This window comes from Heliangelus exortis, chromosome 7 (assembly GCF_036169615.1).
Source record: "Heliangelus exortis chromosome 7, bHelExo1.hap1, whole genome shotgun sequence".
NCBI classification, from domain to species: domain Eukaryota; kingdom Metazoa; phylum Chordata; class Aves; order Apodiformes; family Trochilidae; genus Heliangelus; species Heliangelus exortis.
In genome coordinates, this window is record NC_092428.1 from 15,873,657 (window position 1) to 15,889,914 (window position 16,258).

At 40.9% G+C, this 16,258-nt stretch overlaps 1 protein-coding gene across 3 annotated transcripts; it reads right to left on the minus strand.

Annotated features, from left to right (window-relative positions):
- Positions 1 to 583: 583 nt before the first annotated feature.
- STOX1 (storkhead box 1) lies at positions 584 to 8,448 on the minus strand. 3 transcript variants are annotated; one of them, XM_071749043.1, is made up of 4 exons: positions 8,196 to 8,448; positions 7,118 to 7,270; positions 3,783 to 5,225; positions 584 to 931 (listed from the first exon to the last, which is right to left on the minus strand). In XM_071749043.1, the coding sequence occupies exons 2-4, from the start codon at positions 7,248 to 7,250 to the stop codon at positions 819 to 821; spliced, it is 1,689 nt and encodes a 562-aa protein (XP_071605144.1). In that variant the 5' UTR covers positions 7,251 to 7,270; positions 8,196 to 8,448; the 3' UTR covers positions 584 to 818. The 3 variants fall into 3 exon arrangements, 2 of the variants coding, with proteins under 2 accessions (XP_071605144.1, XP_071605143.1); XR_011726810.1 differs by having other exon boundaries at positions 826 to 931; positions 2,959 to 5,225; XM_071749042.1 differs by lacking the exon at positions 584 to 931 and having other exon boundaries at positions 2,858 to 5,225.
- Positions 8,449 to 16,258: the final 7,810 nt, after the last annotated feature.

Below are 16,258 nucleotides of genomic sequence, written 5' to 3' on the forward strand. Positions count from 1 at the left end.
GCCTCTGTCAGATTTAAAAGGACCACACGCCTTTGGTAGTATTAGTATTGTGAAATAAGCACACACTGCTTTTAGCTACAGGAAGAAATCACGAATAAGAAGTCAAATTTAGTTTCCTGAGCTGGAAGCTATAAAGTGATCCTGTGGCAGTCGGAATGCTGTTTCCTTACGAAAAGGAGAGGGGTGGTCAGGAGCAGGGCAGGACCATGCCAGCCCCCAGTAGGGATTCTGCTGAATCAGTGCCACTGACCTCGTCTCCTGCTTACCACGTTTTCATTTGCAAAGAACAAATCCTGCTTGCCAGATATAAACACACCAAGCAGAGTTAAGAGGACAGCTGAGATATCTTCAGGATGCAGTGAGAGAACTTTGGGATTCAAGGAGTTTGTAACAAGGTGTGTGCCAATCTAATTAAATAATTTTCCTTGTTTTCTGACAGGGAAGATGGAATGTGCTGTTATTTCTGTGTCACAAGTAAAAAACACCTTCCAGAATTACAGTGTAAAAGAGTGCTGTCTGAAATATACTATTCATGTTACAGCAACATGTAAGCTTTCCGGTTAATGGTGTGATCCAAATGAAGTATATTGGTTCTCATTTTTATTAACTCAAGAGATTCAAAAACAAAGATGAGAGCAACAGAAATATACATCAGCTCTCCAAATACTACAGTGAAAAGTTAACTAATATCTTTGATTTAGAGACAGCCTTCCAGATGTGACTGATGGCATTTACAGTATGGTTACTGTGTTACAAAGGGAAAGTTTAAAAAGCTCACTAAAAGAGATAATCAAATATTAATGATAAGAGTATAAGAGTTAGCTGAAGCAAGGAGCTTTGTTGCAATTGCCCTTACATTGCATTCTCCTCTTTGCCTTAATAGTTATGCTTTCAGAATTTGGCCAGAAGCTTTGTCTTCTTTTCAGTCCATCTAAAATAAGAGAATTATTTGGTGTCAGCCTTCACATTATAAAAATAAACAATGTTGCCTCAGCTTCTAGTAGCATAAATGGCATCAACACAAACAATCAAAATCATCCTTTGCAATATATTTTGCTAAAGCATGTCCAACAGATTTCAAGTGCTCATGTCCAAGTAATACACTAGCAGTATGCTTTAAGGAGTTCACAGCTAAAAGCTGCTTAAAGGAGCAGGGGGAAAAAAAAGCAGAATTTCACTAAAAACTATGTGATGTGTTCTTTCATATACTAGCTTCACTACTATGTGACAGTACATATCTGGTGAGAAATGGTTTAGTTACACTTAAATTACCAGTCTTTAAGATCTTAAGAATATGTGATGCTATTAATAAAATTGAGATAATGTTTCCCTCGCAGGATTTTAACTTACGTTCTTGCCAATTTAGTTAGGTTTTGTCGGTCTTCTCCACATATAACTGAATTTTAAAAATCATTTTATATCAGTTTATTTTCCATTAAGGGAATTTTCAAGTATAATCAATGGGCAAAATGTGCTCAGTGAAAGGGAGCAGAAGCTTCTAGCTCAAGTGATGTATGCATTCTCCTGTCTATTGTGAACGAGACAGATGGTGTTCAGTACCTTAAATTTGTGTTGAAAAACTCTATCATGGCTTGGCTTCACGAAGGAAGATTTCAGAAGGGCTCTGTCTCCATTCACCATATTTGACTTCGCCTCACTGATCCTCATGTAGCAGGATGATCATTTTGAGGAACATGGGGGCGCATCCTAATCATTCCAAGATCTGCCACAGGCCTTTTGCTGCTCACAGTGTCAAAAGCTCTAGTGAGGTCAACGAATGTCACATAAAGTCCTTTGTTCTGTTCCCTACACTTCTCTTGCAGTTGTCTGAGAACAAATACCATGGTAGTCCTATTGACTCTGAAACCACATTGGCTTTCAGGTAGAAGTTCCTCTGCTATAGCAGGTACTAATCTGTTCAAAAGTATTCTTGAAAGGATTTTTCCAGCAATGGAGAGCAGAGTTATACCTTGGTAGTTTGAGCAGTTTGACTTTTCTCCTTTCTTCTTGTACAGGGTGATAATGATTTCATCACAGAGATCTGGTGGTAATTTGCCTTGTTCCAAACAACTCACAAGGAGCTCGTGAAATCTGGCATGGAGTGCTTGGCCTCCATGCTTCCAAACTTCAGATGGGATTCCATCAACCCCAGCTGCCTTGCCAGTTTTCAGCTGCTGTATGGCCTTAAGAGTCTCTCCCAGAGTAGGGGCTATGTCCAATTCAGTTTTCACTGGTTGTGTAATGTGCTGAATTGCTGAGCCTTGGACTACACGGCTGGCACTGCAGAGAGTCTGAAAATGTTCAGACCATTGGTTCAGGATGGAGGTTTTATCTGTCAGAAGCATTTGGCCATCTGCACTGAGTAGGGGGCTTTGGACCTGGTGTGTGGGTCCATGCACTGCTTTCAGCATTTCATGGAGCCCTCTGTGGTCATCTGTAACTGCACATAGTTCAGTCTTTTTTGCTAAGTTGATCTACCACTTGTTCTCAAAGTTTCTGTTGGAGCTTACTGCATGCATGCAAAACCTCTATAAAGCACTTTTTATTCTTCATCTACAACTGGTAAAAGTTTGACAATAGCTGTAATTTCATCTGGCAAGATCAAAGTGAGCTGATCCTGCCTGCTAACAAGTTTATCAATCACCATATTTCTTAGCATTTCTGTACCTGGTACTCTCCACCTGCAAGGCAGAGCTCATGCTTTTTTCTTGCCTCATGAAAATACATGCAACATATAAACATCAGTATTTGTATAGCTGATTTAGAGGGAATTTTCATGTAAAAAAGGCATGGTAGAACTACACAGTTTGAGTAGTATTTCCAGGATATAAGTTTTTAAAAACAGGACTGAAGTTTGGTTTTGAGGAAGGGAGGGTTATAATTTACAGCAATATTTCTGCCTAAATCTGATAGTTAATTTCAAGATACAACATCTAACAGTTACATGTGTTCTCTTACCTTGGGGAGCTGATTCCACTGTCTCCTGTAATGCTGTGGTTTTCTGTCCCTTCTGAGTGTTTCTGTCTTGATATCACAGTACTTACAAACCAGATATTTTTCTCCCTGAGGCTTTCTTCCTTCTTTGCTTTGTGACCCCAAAGCACAGCATGCCACTAGTTCACCTGTCTCACCTGTCTTGCCAGCATCATTATTGTGGCAGAAATCTGCTATAGCTGAAGCCTTTGTGTATCCTGTAAGGCCACCTTCTTCTTCCTTTCTGTGAACTGTCAGAAGAACCCGACTGCACAAACAGCTTTTTTCTGTGACATCTGTTTTTGGATGCCCTTTTGATCAATCTGTTGATTCTGCACAACTAGCACTTACATTCATGCTGCCAGGAGTCAGGTTTATTTACAGTTTTGTTGTACTAGGTGGGATGAGTTTTTTAGGGACATAGTTGTTCCCAAGTTTTGCACAGCCTTACTCCAGTCTCTTGTATCTGAAAAAGCACAACCAGGAGGCAGGTGAGGTGGTTCACTGCCTTCAAAACTGTCATCCAGATGTCATGAGCTACAGGTGTCACCACCACGTGCTTTTTGGTACAGAGGATAGCAGTTCTCAGTAAATCCTTCAGTTTCCAGCTTCATTCATCTGAGATGGTCCCACAGTCATATTTAAAGATAAGCTCATTCTTCTTATCAACCTTTTGTCTGTATTTCACACATTTTTTTTTACCATGTTAGCACTGGCTCTATAATTTGAAAGATGGACATTTTGAAATTCATTTGCTGTTTGATCTAATGACTCACATACAGTTTCATCTTTGCACCTGCAATACTCACCTCTCAGATTTAATGAAAATTTTGCATCTTCTTTGCACCCACCATTATCCCTGGTGTAGGAGTGAAGACATTTTTGCATATCCCTGGGTTGTTTTTTTACTGTTCCTCTGTAGGCATTTTCTTCAGAAATATTACTCTCCAGAAAGTATTTGCATTTCTTGTCTATTTGGAAAATCCTGTCATTCGGATAACTAAAGTTTTCACTTAAACTACCTTTCTTTAGTTGGAGAGAAGACCTGTTAGCATGGAGTAGTTTGTTTTGCTTAGCTTTATCAGCCTGTGTTTCCATAGCCAGCTGTTCAGTTTCATATTCAAAGGTTTTTAAGAAGTCCAGGGGCCGTGGCCTTTGCAAAACCCCTTCTTGCTTTTGAGTCCTGTGCTTTGGCTGGCTGCTCATGGTACCTTTGTATCCGCTTGCATAGAAGCTGCGTCTCCGTGACAGACCCTGAAAGGGGTTCTTAATCTGTTTTTTATATATGACATGGGATTCCACTTCATCAGATGGTTGTTGGTTTTTGTTAGACAGAGAAAGGTTCTCTTCCAGTGTCTCATTTTGGGATGTTAACTCATGTGTATGATATTTCCTTTCGCTTCTACTAATCTGCCTCTCTCTGTTTGATTTGGTTTTCCTGGTGTGTTTTGCTGCTTTACTTTGTGTCTTTTGAACGCAATCCTTTGAAAGATGGTTTTGCCCAACTGTTAACACTTCAGAGGAGGTACCCCTACTGGCACATTTTTTCAGCTCCTCAAACTTCTGCATTAATATTGTGTGCTTAATCAAATTATCAACTGTAAGGGCGGGGTTAATACGCTTTATGATTTCGTGTTCAATATCACGTGGAATGTTATCTAGGTCATCTTCATCCCTGACTGGCCACTCCTTGGGAGGAAACTGGGCTGAAAAAGTGGAGTACTCCTTCTTATGTTTTTCCTTTTTAGAAGTGCTTCTCCAGAAAAGGCCAAGGCCAAACCTTTTGCATTTCTGTTTCTCTCTCAAAGATGTTAGGGATTTGATGATGTCCCAGGAGTGGTTTTCAGTAGATGTGGAGGCTCCTTGAGTTTGAAATGAAGGCTTCAATTCACTACAGCCTTTCTTACCTCCTCCGTTAGGTTCATGGTTCATAAGCTGCTGCTGTCTTTGTTCACTGAACATATTCTGGTCAGGGAGACAATGGCAGGATCTGTAATGGGATACCAAAGGAGTGTTTCCTTCCATTAGGTCTGCACAGTGCTCAGTGTTTACAGGGTAAGTGATGGAGGGTGATGAACAGCAACAACTGTCCTCCAGCAGGATCCTTCTGTTGTCTTCTGTGGCATCATTTGTGATAAAGTATGTGTTGGGAATTACAATGAAGTATCCTTCTCCTGTATGATAGATTTTCCTTTCTTTAATCAGACTGCCAAGGATATTATATAAAGTGTTGTGGGAAGGAACTGCCATGCCTACAACAAAGATGCAGATGTTTCAAATCATAAATAACTTTTCAAATAAAAAGGGAGCTGGAAAAAATAAATATTAGATCTGGAAGCTACTGAACATGAAATATCCAAGGTATTTAATTCACAGGATTCTGAAAGGTTTGAAACTGACCTGGCAACTGAAGTTGGAGTAGAGCACACTCAATTTCAACGCAAAAGTGTTCAGTATTACCAGACAATAGGCAGGAGGTGTTTTGTCGTGTTGTTGTTGGGTTTTGTTTATTTGTTTTTAATAAGTCGCCATTCTGCTAAGCTTCCAGAGCCAGCAATTGTGACTGTGTGCAGCCGTGCCTCACCCACACCCCCAGCCTTCCTGCACAGCAGGGACAAGCCCCACTCTGCAGCAGTGTCCACACATGGAAGGCAGCGAGGGCTGTGCTCAGCACAGGCTGCAGCTCTGGGTCAGGCAGAGCTCTCCTGGGCCAGCCGGGTGAGGGCAGCACAGAAACATCACCCAGCTGTGGGCTCTGGGAGATGAAATCTCGCCTGTGCTTTACAGTAAAATCCTTTTTAACTCTGCCAAGGCCATTCCTGACTGATAAAACAAGGTTACCCTTGAGGAAGACAGTAAAGGCAGCTGCGTTTCTCGTTGCAGTGCAGAACTGCTGTGGTTTAGGATTGTCTTTGAATAAGCAAGAATTTTCTGTCTGTCAGTTTATGATATTTATGAGAGGGAGCTTCTTCCAAGTACAAGCCAAAAAATGGGCTGTTCAAAACAGTTCCCTCCTGGCAGGTTATCTAACAGCAGCTTTTAGCACTCTCTCTGAAGCTTTTGGTATAATGTTGTCAGGTGACAATTGCTACCAAAGTTTACCCCACTGGCATTTGTCTCAGCTGCTGGTTTCCCCTCAGCTGTCAGTTCCTGACATCTGAGCTACTGCCCCAGGTTTCTGCTGATCCCCTGCCCACAAGAATGAAAACATTCAGCAAGCTGAAAACATTGCAAGAAATACACTCCTTTCCTACAGGCTCTGAGAGTGCTACTTCTGGCTGACCTTAAAATGCTTGTGGTTGTGTCAGTGCACATAAATAAGAACTATATCACATTCCTGACAGGGCTCTGGGTCAGTTTATGGGGTTACATTAAAACTTTTCCCACTAGTGAAAAATGCCTCCCAGATCAACCTGCAACATGTGCAAAGCTGTAATGTTATGAAGATTCAGAAGAGGAAGGTCAGTATCAAACCAAGCAGCCTCCTGCAGAGGGGAAAAATAAGCCCTTACACACACAAACTTAAATATTGCAGATCTAAGAGAAACTGAACATTCTTCAGATTCAAAAGGAAACACAGCATTTAAGGAAGTGGCTGCTATTTCATCAGAAAAGAAGGAATAAAGCTTATTTTGTGTAAGTAATTTGCTTTCAGGAAGGAAGGGGCTGGAATTTGACCATCAAACCTGAGTTTTAGGTCAGTTGTAATTTTTGACAGCAAACATCAGATCCAGACTCCTACACCCAGTCCTTTTGCCATCAAAGTCAGTTATGTTCCTGTCCCTTAAGGGAGGAGCCAAAGTGTTTGCAATCTGATACACAATCTATTTATGCTGTTCCGTATCTGGGACCTAGATACCTTATCTATGCTTTCCCATCCCCTAGGAAGGGCAGACCCTCCACATGCTCATTCCCTCTCTTATTCTCAAAGAAGATTTATTACAATCTGTAAAAGGATTACATCCGAAACCATCTTAGTGACACTCACAGACTGACTGGGATACCAAGCATATTCGTATATTCTACCAATTGTCTCTTAATTTATTGTAAACATCCAGTAACCACTTGCTGAATATCAGAAACTCAAGAAGTCAAGCTTGATGATATAGTAACTTCTAAAAGGAGGAAGAAACAAACACATTACCTGGATAATTTTTCACTAACTGCTCTGTTAAGGTTTCCTGCGTTACCATCACATGATCTGCATTCATATCTGATATGGTACAGCATATTCCTTCTAGCAGAGGAATGAAGTGTGACTGCGAAAGAGGATTCATGACAACAGGGGTCACATAACCTGGAGGAGGAAAAGAAATAAAGAGATCATTTAAATGTAATAGGTTTTAATTTTTTCTGTTAGCTGTGACAATTTTTCACTGAAAATTTCTTGTGTTACCTCTGAACAAGCAGCTTACCATCAGCTAATTTTCTTTGGCAAATTACTTGGAAATATTGCTCAGAAGAGGGAAATGGCTTTAGCTTTTCAAGTACTTTTGTAATTAAGGAAACAGAAGGTTACATTAAGCACCTTCGTTATTATTAAATTCCAGCATGATTTAGCTCAATAAACAGGGAGGTGAGGCAGAATTATGTCTGAATACTGCTGACTTTTGTGATGACTGTTTACATATGAAACTATGCAGTATCTGTATTTTCTATGTAGCTAATGAAAAAGGTCAGTCAACATCATCTAATAATCTAAGTACAAAATCTTTTCACTGAGTCAGGATGCAGGGAAAGAAACACCGCCAACATGCTTATCCCCATGTCTATCACATAAATTTGAACAGAAATGGTAAAAAATCCATTTTTAGATTAGGTTATAGAACTGGAGATTATCTACTAGACAGGGCAAAAACTCTTGGTACAGCTGAATGCATTTTCTAGGCTATGTCACCATTGCTTATGGTGAGAAACAGTAGCATTGTCCCTGTTCTGCATAACCAGAGCAGAAGTTCCAAGGGGGTTAATGTAGCCCAGCTTCCCCTGTAACTCTGCATCCCCATTCCAGGGGGCTGAAAAAGATCTTAGTCCTTCACCTCAACTTCCCCATCCATAAAACACTAAGATAAACACTGCCCTCTTCCCTTCATAAGATTGCACAGCCAGTAAGAGGAAGCCCAGCAAAGACTTCTGACATGGTACCAGTAAATCATGGAGGGAAAACCTGAAATAAATATTTTCCCTGAAAGCTGATGACAAAGCACAAAGCAGAGACTTACCTGAGGTCTGTGCATACAGTAAGACAAGGACCACGCCTTCTCAGACACACATACACACAAAAAAATAATTAATTGGACTGATAGAGTGTTCTCACTGCCTGCTGGGCAGTGCTCCCCTTTTCTGGGCTGAACAGAAAGCCCCTGGGTATCCTCAGCTGCCAGCAAGAAGGCAGCAAGGAAGAAGTGACATCTTCGATTAAGTGATCCGTTTAACTTAACTTCAGTAGGTTACTCTGTTGGATGACTCTGTAACCTGATACTTACCCTTTAGGCAGAAAATTGCAGCACAAACATTTATCTGAGTAATCGAATTAAGCAACAGTGCTTTCAAAAGCTTAACTTGCTCTTGACCTTTGTTTTACAACTGCTCCTCTGCTCAACAAAAAGCACTCAGAAAAAAGTCCTGGCATACAGTTTCCCAGTTTCCTCAGTGTTGTTGCTAGGATACTACCTGCAGGTGCAGAAACCATAGCAAGCTTTCTCTCTCTATTTATTTTTTTCTATTTATGGGAAAAAGACCATCAGCAGTCCGTAAAACCTGGTAAATAGTTTCCTGTCTCAAGTCTTTGCTGTAGGCACACCATGGTGCTGACAGTTCATTCCTGCAGAGCATTAAACTGCTAAAGAATAAACCAACAACTATAACCAAAATTATTAACTATCTTCACTATTATTATTATCTTGCTATCATTGTCTACATCTGTCACAGCCTCAATTCTTATGTCTCCAGTCAGGGTAGGGTCTTTCCGAATAATATTTAAAACAAAGCATTAAGGAAAAGTCAGATTGATAATAAAGCAAAAAGAAAACAAAACACTAAAATCACATCCAAACACAAATCTACTTAAAATGATTGCTGCAAATCAATAGCACCAGAATGCATGCATGCTAACAACATGATTATTAGATATCATTCCCTCCTGACTTTGAAATAAAATCTAAAATAGCAGAAGCAAGAATTAGATCACTGGCAGCATTGATAAGTAGTGTGGGAAATGGCCCAGGCAGCACCCTACAAATATCTATCAATTTCTAATTGAAAACTTTATTGATTTACTTTCCATAGCTACATAACTGTTGTGGTTGCACTTCAGATGTTTTCACAAGTTTGATGGAATTACATGAAGACTGCATTCCAAAAATTACCTTAAGGGGGAGTCTTATTAATTTGTGCAAGCTATGTCTCATAGACCTGATGCAAAATTACCGAAATGTCATATTTGTGAAAGCTCTTTGTTATCTGCCCCTTTGCAGCTCACAAAAGACCCCAGAATCCCCTTCCCCCTTCCCAGCTCTGCGTAAGTCATCTGTTGAGAATCATCTTCCTTGTTCCATCATATTTTTTTGAAGGACTTGCTTGTGACTATGTGCAATGTACCTGTCAGAAGTCAAGGAACTCAGGCTGATCCTCTTGATCATTTAAATACAGCACAGTTCCCATTTCGTGCCCAGCAGTTCTTACAGAATCACATTTACCAATGCAAACCTAGGAAGCTTGCCAGTACTCATGTATTATCCTTCAGTTTGGTTTACCTGTCCATTCAAACTCTGCTCATTACTTGGACATCTGAAACCCAAGAATACCCTTTTGGGGCACATATTGGTCATGATGTGGGGAAGTCATCTGTAATACAAGCACTGGATAACACACAGAAAAGCCTCTGTGTATCCTTGACTAGCACAAAGTGATTTTTTGTTTGGTTTCTGTAATTTGAGCTTTACCATTTTTAACTGAGTTGTTTAACAATCGTACATTCTTTGCATCTTCTAGCTGTAAGGAAAATTACGTACAAGACAAGTTTTATCTGGGTAAAAAAAAAGGTAGTTTGGGGAAGTGAACAGAGAGGCATTTTATTATAGTAGCATTCCATTTACTTCTTGAAAGTGTGGGTAAACAATTTATGTACTAGTAAAGGGTTAACAATAAATTAATTCCAGGAAAAAAAGCCAAATGCAAAAAAAGAGTAATTTTCTTTATATGATTCCACTTACATCTGGTGAGACAGAGAAGACACAGCAAGTGGAAATAAGAGGTTGAATTGTTTGTTTTGTAGTCAGAAAGGTCTGTTTTGGAATTGCTTTGCATGTGCTGTTAAGTTGAACATACAAAAGATCCCACATGATCCTGTGCCATCTTGATAAACTTTCTTTTTCTGCAGAAAAGCACCAGGAAAGCCATAAGCAAGTACAGCTCAGACAGAACTGAAAGACTTTTGCTTTTCAAGAGATTAGAGAACATTGTGGTCATGTTTTATAGCAAAAAATACATTTTATAAATAAAGACAAAAAATTATAAGGAAAAATTTAATAACATCACAGAAAGTTGGGTACTACGGCAAAACACTTTTCAGCATCAATGAAGACTTTACAAGATGTTTCCTTATTTAAGAATAGAAATTCTACTCAGATTATAAAGACAGATTTAAGATCATTAAAACATTTTCAGTTTTAAGTATATAGCAGGGATGGCACAAATTTTGTGTATGTTTTCAGAAACATCCTTTTACTGAAGCAAAAAGTAAGTAGGTCAGTTGCATTAAAACTGTCAAGTCTTGTAATATATTTAATCTGTTACTGAAACAGAAGCTCTCAGAAGCAGCAGACAGTACCTTTCTTTTCATTATTTTGTACAACTGTCAAAGAGAGAAAACAATTATTAGTTAAGGTCGCTGACACTTCTGTTGACAATAAACTACGAACACATCAAAATGTCAGCCTTCTACACCTACACAAGGACAAACCCTCTCAAGTCAGAGCAATTAGACAATGCTCTCCGTTTAGACCCAATTGCTAGTTTTTACAGAAGGTGATGCCATGCGACTTGGAAAAACAAACAAACAAAAACCCAGAAAACAAAATCCACAAAACAAAATAAAAAAAAACAAAGCCAACCTCTTTTTCTTATTTCCTGACAACACCCGAATGTCTGGCAAGGGCTGAGTACTTTAAAACATACGACTTAGAAATGCTTTGTGAGGTTCCTAATCAAGAGCCATTAAATCCTTACTCTAAGCTTTGAGCTAATGGTAACCCACATCAATCTTTTCTTTCATTGGCAATTAAAGAAAAAAAAAAAACAAAACAAAACAACCTCCACAGAAAGGTACGTTTAAAGCAAAGCAGGATTCAAGAATAAAGGCGAGAGTTCTCTCATGCCATCTCAGTTCAAACCCCCAGGCGTTGGACACCAGACACCAGAGTGTTCAGTGTGATACAGTTTTCCACAAGCCCAGAACTCTGGGAAAGTTGTTGCCATTGAAACATTGTTGCCGAATTGTCCCTCTGATCCTCAGGGATCATCCCCTTCAACACTTACTGAGGCCACTGACAAGTTGTTCTGGGTTGATGCGGTGCCGGTTTTGGTAGCAGGGAAGGGGCCTCAGGCATTGCTCCCCTAAGAAGATGGTGAAAGCTCCTCCGGCTCCAAAATGTTGGGCCCCACCTCTGGATAATGTTGAGGCCATCAGTGACAATGCGTGTGCCTCTGCAGTTAACGTATTCAAGAAGAGGAGATAACAGCAGAGATAAGATTTCAGGGCAGAGGAGAGATGAGGAGGAGGAGGAGGAGAGAGGAATATCAGAGGTGAAAGCAACGCCAGAGCAGAGATACCAAGGTCAGTGAGGAAGGAGAGGGAGAAGGTGCCCTGAACAGAGGTTCATCTACATCCCCTGGTGAGATGGCAGATTGTCCCCCTGCAACCCACGGAGGATACAGTGGAGAAGCCCATGAAGGATCATGGTGGAACAGAAGTGGACCTGCAGCCCATGGAGGACTGGGGTGAAGCAGATGTTGACCTGCAGTCGTGGAGGACCCCATGCCAGGGGAGGTGACTCTGTGGCTCTGTGGGCAGCCCATGCTGGAGCAGTTTGTTCATGAAGGACTGTACCTTCCAGGAGGGACTCACATTGGAGGGGTTGGTGAAGGACTCTCCCATGGGAGGGACCCCACGATGGAGTAGGGGAAGACTGAGGAATCCTCCCAGAGCAGGAAGGCAGAAAACTTGTGACAAACAGACCATAAACCCCACTCCTTGTCCTCCTGTGCCACCAGTGGGCAGGAGTTAGAGACATTAGGAGTAATTTGGGCCCAGGACGAAGGGAAGGGTGGGGTAAGGTTTTTAAGCTCTGTTATTTGTTTTCTGTTTGTCCTGTTTTGATTTGACTAATGATAAATTCAATTGATTTTGTTTCCCCAAGCTGGGTGTGTTTTGACTTGTGACTGTAATTGGTGAGTGGAACCTTCCTGGTCCTTGTCTTGACCCTCAGGGTTTTAGGTGGATTTCCTCCTCTCCATCCCAAAATGAAGAAGGAGGAGTGAGCAGCCACATGACTTTTTGTTATCAGCTGGCCCTAAGTCTGCTGGTACAAGTCTACTTAAATGTGCCAAGAACACCCTGAGAGCAGGTTTCAGGCTCCAGAGGTACTGACCGAGGTATTGACCCACATAAGACTCTTCTGCCTTTGGGCCAGTCCTGCTGTTCACTGCACAACTGGCAGAGAAAATGAACTATGAGCAACAGGACTTATTTTTCATATGCTGCAGCATGTGGATAGCTTTTAAGTCAATTCACATTTGGCACTGAACATTACCAGCAGAGATGACAGCAAGCTGATAGCATTCAATATCAGGCTTGGTCATGAAAGATTTATACAAATGCTTCATTGCAGGGAGATAAAAATAACACAAAATGAAACACCCCAGGTAAGCTGCAAACCTGCCAATGCCTACCTTATGGATTCAAACAGCAGAACAGAAACAAACCAGTCACTGCCAATGTCACTGGCTGCTTTTTCACTGTTTGCAGGTGGTGCCATCCACTGCTACAGGAATTTTGCCACATCTTTTCCACTTGGCCTGGTGCAGAAAAACCCCTTTGCAATGCCAGCATTTTTCCACTAAAAAAGCTCTGTGTTTTCCTTGCTCCTAGCCCTGTCTTCTCTTCTGCAATAAATCTCAAACCATCCAAGCAGCTCTTTAAGGTCAAAACTTTGTTCTAAGCAGAAAGTATTTCTGGGTGTTGATTGGGTACTTACCGTACTTACCTATACACTAAAAGACTTACTATCAAAACATCATCATGCAGTTCTGCATCTGTGTGCCTGTTCAGCAAAAGGACATCTCCAACTGCTGAAGAAATTCCCAGGACTGACTCCTTTGCCTGGAAATGTGCTGTCAAAAGACAGTCAGAGAAAGTATACAGTATAAAGCTACAGTAATGGGAGTAAGATATACCTAAGGTCACATCTCTCCAGAATGGACCAAAATTAACTTCTTTGCACATTCCCTATCTTCAGCACACATGTGCCCCAGCAAAGGGAAGTCACACACGTCTTTCAGAGACACAGCACCCACAGAGCTACTGAAAAGAGAACATAGCTCCCTGCAGAGGGTTTCCAGCAAACCATGGATCAGGGGACACATGGCAGCTATTATGGCCAACTCACTCCCTGGCAACACTTGGCCAAATGCCACCCACCACAGAAGAAAATGTCAGAGAGCTTGGTGCAGTTGTAGCTCACCTCAGGCCCAAGACCCTGGCCCTCAGTGAGGACAGGTGTCACCACCACACACACAAAGCACTCCTCAGATATTGTTTCAGAGCATATCCCTCTGTAGGAATTTGTTTGTTTTTTTTTCTTCTTTCATCTGAGACAAAGCTGTGATGGTGTATGGGCAACTTCACAACTTCCTTTTCCTTCCACTCTCCCAAAAAGGATATCCAATTTTAAAGATATTATCTGTACTAGAAAATCAGTTTCTACACTGTTACATCTTTGAAATAATTCAATCTGAGCAAATTTGGTAAATGCATCAATATTCTGAAGAATGTTACAGTAGCTTGCTACTGTGAGTTCAATTGGTAGTTCAAATATAGCATTTGTAGCACTGTAGTGCTATACATATGCAACTGACAAAAGACTTTTATAATACAGGATTAATACCTTTGTAAGAATTTGATATGGAAATCCATGAAATGTGCAGTGCTAAGATCTCATCTGAAGTAAGGGCTGAATGCCAGCTAAAATTAGGTGCTAAACATGAAATAATGTAAGGTTTACATAGCCATTGCATGGAGAAAATTAGATTAATAAGCAAATGATAGCAAGGTAGGTAAAATGTTGTCTTTCAAGAAATACAAATATTTTCTTCCTTTTTTCCTCATGGAAATGTATCAACAGTCACCACTGTAAGAACTGTGATAACCAGGAAAACACTATTACAACAGAATAGGCAAGTTCTAAATTGTAAACCTTACTGAAAATAACTTTAAACTTAATGTTTGAGAATAAAAGTTAAAAACTCAAAACAGTTCTTCGTGTTCTGGCAGCCTATACACAGTAGTGCAAAATAAACCACCATTTTAGGTCATTCACTCTTTCCAGGCCTGAAGATAATAAAAAGAACAGAACTCTAAATAATCTTAAACAGTCAAAAGGAAGTATGACCACATACTGTGAATTACACTTCTCAGAAGCCAACACCATTGAAGTACAAAATTATTGTCCTTTGTCTTGCAAACCAACATCCCTGTTGGGGAGGCAGGCTGAAAGACACAGGATCAAAGGGACTCTGAAAGAAAGGAATCCTACCAAACACAACCCCGGGATCTTGCTGAGCTGCCATCCTCATTAAGATTGTGTGTTCCTGTGTGTAACTACCCAGTGCCTGACAAATAACATCCACTCCGGAGTCATGACCCTTTGTACGCAAAACAGAAATCAGCTACTCACAAGGACATAATTTGGTCTGTAGCTTCATTAGACACACAGCAAAACAATGCTGATACTGACATTAATTGCTGTGAACAAATCTGAACTACTCAAATGAAAATAATCTGTCCTAAGAGCTTGCCAGGTCCATTTTGGAAAATAATTTGTCTCTCATTTTTAACAAAGTTGAGAATTGCTAGGGAGAATACTCAAGTACGCAGTTATAGATGGACCAGCTGTACCAGTTCTGCAGGTGGCACTTCAAAACTGTTCCTGAAAGCTGTCACAAACATCCAGAGAAGGTCAGCATGTGAGAACCTCCACAAGGATGCAGCCAGTGCCTGCAGAGCCACGAGTCAGTGCTGCAGAGGTCACTACAAAAGTCACACTGGAAAGTCACCACATGGGAACAAATGCAGTTCCCCAAAACTGCCCCCCACTTTGGAAGGTAATTACACCCATAAATACAATGGAAATTTTACTCCTTATTTCTCAATCTGTTGCTGAACCTTTTTCAGGATGTTCAGTTCCACCCCTCTTCTTTCACTGGGATTCTGTTGGATTATCAAGTCAGCATCAACCCCCCCCTAAAGTGAAGGAGCCTCAGAGACTATCCATGCACGTATTTTAGCTCCTTTTCCGAGTGCTTCTCTTCTAAGTTCTGGAAGACACTCACAGAGGGAGAAAAGGGAGGAGCTAGATCTATCAGATTACTCCGTCAAATGCAAGAACAACAGGAACACAAACCAGTTATTTATCTGATCTCATTCCAGTTCGGTCAATACCTCCAGAGAAAATGGATAAAACTTAACACTTCACAGAAAAGCATACTCTCCTTTCAATTGTCTGTTTTCAAAGTGAGATAAACTTGCAGCCCGCAGCAGGTACTTAAAGGCTCAGCAGAGCTCACCAAGCAGCCAGCTCATTAGGAGAGGTGATCAACACGTAATGGAACCACAGAAGATTCACTGCCTGCGTGCCAATGGCAGCCACAGCGTAACTGGAAAATACAGAGCTTTCTTACCTGTCCTTGTGAATGATTTGTAGCCTTCCAGCTGAGATGCTGAACTGGCAGCAAATTCAGCCTCTAAAGGCTTAGGAAAAAAGTTTCAGTTTTCTGTTGCTCTCTTCTACCCGACAGGAACTACAAAAAGAGAATCAGACAGCTCGGGCACATGGAAAGCAGAAGGCAAGTGGGGATGACAGAAACCAGCTGGTTATGACCAAGGACAACAAGCAAGCAGCTACTAAGATGTATTCTCCTGGACTGATCACCCCAGTTTCTCTCTTCAGAGGCTCTGGAGGTCAGTGCCCTAAACCCGAGTGTTTTCAATTGTATCTAATCTCGGCTG